The 6,213-nt window shown below is 41.6% G+C and overlaps 1 protein-coding gene across 6 annotated transcripts in view; it reads right to left on the bottom strand.

Annotated features, from left to right (window-relative positions):
• Positions 1-217: 217 nt before the first annotated feature.
• tmem63ba (transmembrane protein 63Ba) overlaps positions 218-6,213 on the bottom strand; it is a 96,899-nt gene continuing 90,903 nt past the window's right edge. For 5 of the 6 annotated variants that reach the window (XM_023983023.2, XM_023983041.2, XM_023983030.2 and 2 more), the window contains 4 exons: positions 3,269-3,436; positions 3,003-3,139; positions 2,777-2,863; positions 218-648 (listed from right to left, as the gene is read on the bottom strand). In XM_023983023.2, the coding sequence (XP_023838791.1) occupies positions 466-648; positions 2,777-2,863; positions 3,003-3,139; positions 3,269-3,436 (575 nt within the window). In that variant the 3' untranslated portion in view covers positions 218-465. The remainder of the gene's footprint in view (positions 649-2,776; positions 2,864-3,002; positions 3,140-3,268; positions 3,437-6,213) is intronic. The other variant, XM_023983035.2, reaches the window with a different exon arrangement.

Raw genomic sequence — 6,213 nt, 5'->3', positions numbered from 1 at the left:
GTAGGACTCCAGTAGATAAATAAATAAAACAAAGGGCGTCAACACCCAGATTCATATCGCTCCGATAGGTGTTCAAAATACACTGAGGGGACTTTGAAGAATCCGCACAGACAAGCTCCAAATTAAACTTAACAAAACCATTCACAACTACACTGTGTGTGTGTGTGTGTGTGTGTGTGTGTGTGTGTGTGTGTGTGTGTGTGTGTGTGTGTATGTCGTGTGTTGGTGTGTGGTGTGTGTTTGTGGCTGTGTGTGTGTGTATCTGGCATTTTCTGCGGTAATGCAAGGTGCAGAGGCACAACTGAAAAAAGGTGACAGAGTGGGGGAGCATGGGGGAGGAATGACTGCAAATTGTTTTAGAATCCAAAGTGAAGTTGGTGGTTTGTTGTTCGAGTCTGGCATTCATCCTCTCCAAAATCCCTCTCTCACCATCTTTCGCTCTTTCCCCTTTCTCAGCTGGTAGTGTTACTGGTGGACCTCGTTGGCTATGAGGCTGTCTTCACCGGACTGGAAGTCAGCTTCATTGAGACTATTCCCAGTGTTGATCATCTCCTCATCCTGTGAGGACCCCCGATCTTCCTCCCCACTGCCTGTGCAAGCGTCATCCATGATTGGGTCCTGTAAGACCTGGGCAATGTACGTTGGTTGCTAAGGAGAAAAGAAACAAACATTCAATGTTATGAAGGATCCTGCACGTCACCATTAATATGCTTATAAATGGCATCTTGAGAAGTTAAAGGTGTTTGAATTTGTACTGATAATTTCAACTTCCACTTGTTTTTGAAAGAATACTTCTTAGCTGTGTATTGCTTCATACTTCATCATAACCCATACATACAATGGTTGAGTTCCTGCCTGACTACATTGCAGAACAATGCCAGCTCTTACAAATCCCTGGATAGGTATTAAACATATCAGTTAAACACATCATATGATATAGCAAAATGATGCCTGACTGCATAGTTGACACAACCATTGGTTGATGCAATACAACGCCTGCATATCTAGTTGGGCAGGAAATCGCCCATTCTATGCGAGAAAATGTTCACAAGTTCAACTGCCAAGAATGTGAACCAATAGTAATTCAGCAAGACACTGCTGTTTGTCTACATTGAAGATTATCAGAATGACTAGTGAACAAGCAACTTCAGAGTTCTTTATTTTTCTCTTCTTCTTTCTCTTCTCTATTACAGATACTATAATTGACATTAAGACCTATTTAAAAGTGCTGCTGACTCCAAACAACCACTGGGACAGGGAATACACAGGGAGCAAATTGTCAAACGTCTATAATAATGATGGATTGGATTTGTATAGCCCCTTTCAACCAACTTCGGTACTCAAAGCGCTTTACATCATAAGGGGGAAACTCACCTCATCCACCACCAATGTGTGGCACCCACCTGGGTAATGCACAGCAACCATTTTGTGCCAGAACCCTCACCACACATCAGCTAGCATGGTGGAGAGGTGAGGAGTGAAATATGCCAATTAGGGGATGATTAGGTGGCCATGATGGAATTTAGCCAGGACACCCCTACTCTTGCGATAAGTGCCGTGGGACTTTTAACAACCACAGAGTAAGGACACCCATTTAAAGTCCCATCTGAAAGATGCAAGCCTAAGCAGGGCAATTTCCCCTTCACTGCCCTGGGGTATTGGGATTTGCTCTTAAGACCAGAGGTGAAGTGTCCCATACTGGCCCTCCAACACCTCTTCCAGCAGCATCTAGTCTACCATCCAGGGACCGACCAGGGCCGGCCCTGCTTAGCTTCAGAAGCATGACAGGAGTGGGATGCAGAGTGGTATGCTGCTGGTGAAAAGTTGACAGGGAGATGGTACGTAGTTGCATTGACGAGGAGACAAACATTTATATACAGCCAAGTCGGGCATCAGAACCCGACTCGTCAGAATTTCCACTATAACACAAGCAATTTAGCACTTGCAAACATAGCGTGATAGCAGGTCGAGCTGGTGATAACCAAATTCAGCAATTTTCATGTCATTTAAATTTAAAGGAACATTTCATATTCATCATTTTCAGCACCTCCCCAACATCAGCATATATAATAATATATAAATATATTCCATTTAGCAGACGCTTTTATCCAAAGCGACTTAAGTCATGTGTGCATACATTTTACGTATGGGTGCTCTTGGGAAACGAACCCACATGAAAATGGTGTGTTTCTATGTTTTGTACTCAAAAAGATAAGAGGAAGAAAAGTATTTCCGATGACATGATCCGAAAACACTTGACATGGGTCGTGTTCGGGAGCATCAAAACCGTGATGCATCATTTTGACTGACTGATCTACAAATAATATTGAGTAGTTATTTATGATGCAAGGTGATTTGTAGATCAGTCAGTCTCGACTTGCTTTCAAAGTCGGCTGCAATGTCGAAGTACTGTATAGCTTCAAAAAATATTAAAGCTATCATTTTGATCTCACAGACGGTTAGTCCTTGCACCGAAAGGTCTGTCTATGAATTTGAGAGTGGTTACATTTCTCCAGTCTCATCTTTTTTTCATTTTCAAAAAAAAAGGCGGGTGGCTGCTTTGTTGTTTTTTGAATGCCAGATTTGGACCAAAGTCAGATTGTTTGTCAAAGGAGCAAACAAACACACATCGTTGGAACACTGGACAAAACTATGCATATTGTACATTGCGATAACGTTGGGCCAATCTCACTGTGCTATCTGGACAGTTCCATTCTAGTTCCCCACAATTCAACAGTTTGGAATACTCCAAAACCCCAAAAAATGATCTGCTTACCTGAGACTTATTAGAAGGAGAGGAGAAGGTGCGGAGTGGTGGGCGGCCATTTTCAACCACGTCAACATCTGTTTCCTTGGTGTCAATCTGTTTGAGGCCAGAGGAGGGAAGAAAGGGGGGAAAGAAGGGAAAAGAGCTGTCAGAGATTCTCCTCTATTGTACTATTTGGCCTAAATCTGCTACCTGAATTGAAGGACTGGACACTTGGCGTGTTGGTGAGCCGTACCTTGAGCACAGTGACCCGTACCTTGTAGTTGTGAGCGCTGAGGTACTTGAAGTGGCCGAAGCAGACGTGCGACAGGCATACCACAATGGTGATGATTAGGACCACCAAAGTGAACATGGACGTGGGGGTTACAAAGCCTGGGTTTTAAAACAGCGCAAAGAGACGGTAAGTTACAATGTTTGACTTCAGGAATTGTGTGAGGTACATCTTAACAATCCAAATTACCACTAATTCTGTGAAGAAAAAGATCCCCCCCAGCCCCTTACCTGTGCGCATGGTGGAAAAGAATAGCAGCCAAAAGAGACAGAGGATGGGAGCTGCCACCACCTGATTGACAGCACCTGAGTGGATTTTCTTGTCCAGTTTCGAGGGAAGGTAAGCGTAATACATGTTGTATCTATCCACCAGGTGCTTCAGCAGCATGTACATCAGACCTGGAAAGAGGGAGAAAATTTTTTGTTTGAGAACTGTTGTTTAACCGGTATAACTACTGAACATACACCTCCCCCCACCCATTTTAAGTCTTTGCTGGAGACAACTGACATCAAATCAAATTGTATTTGTCACATGCGCCGAAAACAACAGGTGTAGACCTTACAGTGAAATGCTTACTTACAACCCCTTAACCAACAATGCAGTTAAGAAAATAACTAATAAAAAAAAGTAAGAGATAAGAAAAACAAATAATTAAATAGCAGCAGTAAATAACAATAGCGGGGCAATATACAGGGGGTACCGGTTCAGAGTTTGTGTGTCAATGTCAATGTGCGGGGGCACCGATGTCGAGGTAAATATGTACATGAAGGTAGGGTTATTAAAGTGGCTATGTATGGAGTCTGACAATTTTGAGGGCCTTCCTCTGACACCGCCTGGTATAGAGGTCCTGGACGGCAGGAAGCTTGGCCCTGGTGATGTACTGGGCCGTACACACTACCCTCTGTAGTGCCTTGCGCTCGGAGGCCTAGCAATTGCCATACCAGGCAGTGATGCAACCCTTCAGGATGCTCTCGATGGTGCAGCTGTAAAACCTTCTGAGGATCTGAGGACCCATGCCAAAGCTGATAAGTCTGTGCTTGCTATTTGGGGATTACACCTGGGTTGCTACAGTTGAAATTCCTGAGTTGAGGGGGTTACAAGTATTTACTAAATTAACAAATGTGTGTTCACTTTTGTCCAAAAAGCAAATGTTCCCATCCTTACTAAAGTACACAAGTGTATACAACCCATATCGTAAACTCATTTATAATAATATACAGTATGTACATATATGCAGGGGAATTCAAAATATATTTATAAATACAGTACCAGTCAAAAGTTTGGACACATTGTAGAATAACAGTAAAGATATCAAATTAAATAACACATATGGAATTTTGTAGTAACCAAAAAAGTCTGAAGAATCTAAAATATATTTTGAAATGTTTAAAGTAGCAACCCTTTGCATTGATGACAGCTTTGCACACTCTTGGCATTCCCTCAACCAGTTTCATGAGGTAGTCACCTGGAATGCATTTAAATTAAAGGTGTGCGTTGTATAGCCAAATCCACTCATTTGAAGGGGTGTCCAAATACTTTTATGTATATAGTGTATGTAAATATGTTTTCAAATATACAGTGGGGAGAACAAGTATTTGAAAGACTGCCGATTTTGCAGGTTTTCCTACTTACAAAGCATGTAGAGGTCTGTAATTTTTTATCATAGGTACACTTCAACTGTGAGAGACGGAATCTAAAATCATTGAATGATTTTTAAGTAATTAATTTGTATATTTATTTATTTTATATAAATACCTTATTTTCAAATACAGATAAGCACAAAGAGGTAATTTGTACATTATATTTTGTTTTTCAGACGCAACCTTCCAGTGACTTTCATTTTTGAGTGTTAATTGTGTTTTGTGTGCCTTTTTTCTATTGCATTTGACATCCATTTCTTGCACATGTACCAGTCAAAAGTTTGATCACACGCACTCATTCAAGGATTATCTTTATTTTGACTATTTTCTACACTGTAGAATAATAGTGAAGACATCAAAACTATAAAATAACACATATGGAATCATGTAGTAACCAAGTGTTAAACAAATCAAAATAGATTTCGATTCTTCAAAGTAGTCACCCTTTGCCTCGATGACCGCTCCGCACACTCTTGGCATTCTCTCAACCAGCTTCATGAAGAATCCTTTTCCAACAGTCTTGAAGGAGTTCCCACATATGCTGAGCACTTGTCTGATTTTCCTACACTCTGTGGTCCAACTCATCCCAAACCATCTCAATTGGGTTGAGGTTGGGTGAGTGTGGAGGCCAGGTCATCTGATACAGCATTCCATCACTCTCCTTGGTCAAATAGCCCTTACACAGCCTGGAGGTGTGTTGGGTCATTGTCCTGTTGAAAAACAAATGATAGTCACACTAAGCCCAAACCAGATGGGATGACGTATTGCTGCAGAATGCTGTGGTAGCCATGCTGGTTAAGTGTGCCTTGCATTCAAAATAAATCACTGACAGTGTCAACAGCAACACACCCCCACACCATTACACCTCCATGCTTCACGGTGGGAACCACACATGCGGAGGTCATCTGTTCATCTACTCTGCGTTTCACAAAGACACTGTGGATGGAACCAAAAATCTCAAATTTGGACTCATCAGACCAAAGGACAGATTTCCACCGGTCTAATGTCCATTGCTCGTGTTTCTTGGCCCAAGTAAATCACTTCTTTTTGGTGTCCTTTAGTAGTGATTTCTTTACAGAAATTTGACCATGCAGGCCTGATTCACGCAGTCTCTTTTGAACAGTTGATGTTGAGATGTGTCTGTTACTTGAACTCTGTGAAGCATTTCTTTGGGCTGCAATCTGAGGCTAGTAACTAATGAACTTATACTCTGCAGCAGAGCTGTAACTCTGGGTCTTCCTTTCCTGTGACGGTCCTCACGAGAGCCAGTTTCATCATAGCGCTTGATGGTTTTTGCAACTGCACTTGAAGAAACTTTGAAAGTTGTTGAAAATGTTCCACATTGACTGACCTTCATGTCTTAAACTAATGATGGACTGTCATTTCTCTTTGCTTATTTGAGCTGTTCTTGCCATAATATGGACATGGTCTTTTACCAAATAGGGTAAAATGTTCTGTATACCACCCTACCTTGTCACAACACAAGTGATTGGCTCAAATGCATAAAACTACACAAAATAACTTTTAACAAGGCA

The sequence above is a fragment of the Salvelinus sp. IW2-2015 genome, linkage group LG1 (genome assembly GCF_002910315.2).
Source record: "Salvelinus sp. IW2-2015 linkage group LG1, ASM291031v2, whole genome shotgun sequence".
Lineage (NCBI taxonomy): Eukaryota > Metazoa > Chordata > Actinopteri > Salmoniformes > Salmonidae > Salvelinus > Salvelinus sp. IW2-2015.
This window is presented reverse-complemented; position numbering and strand designations above follow the sequence as displayed.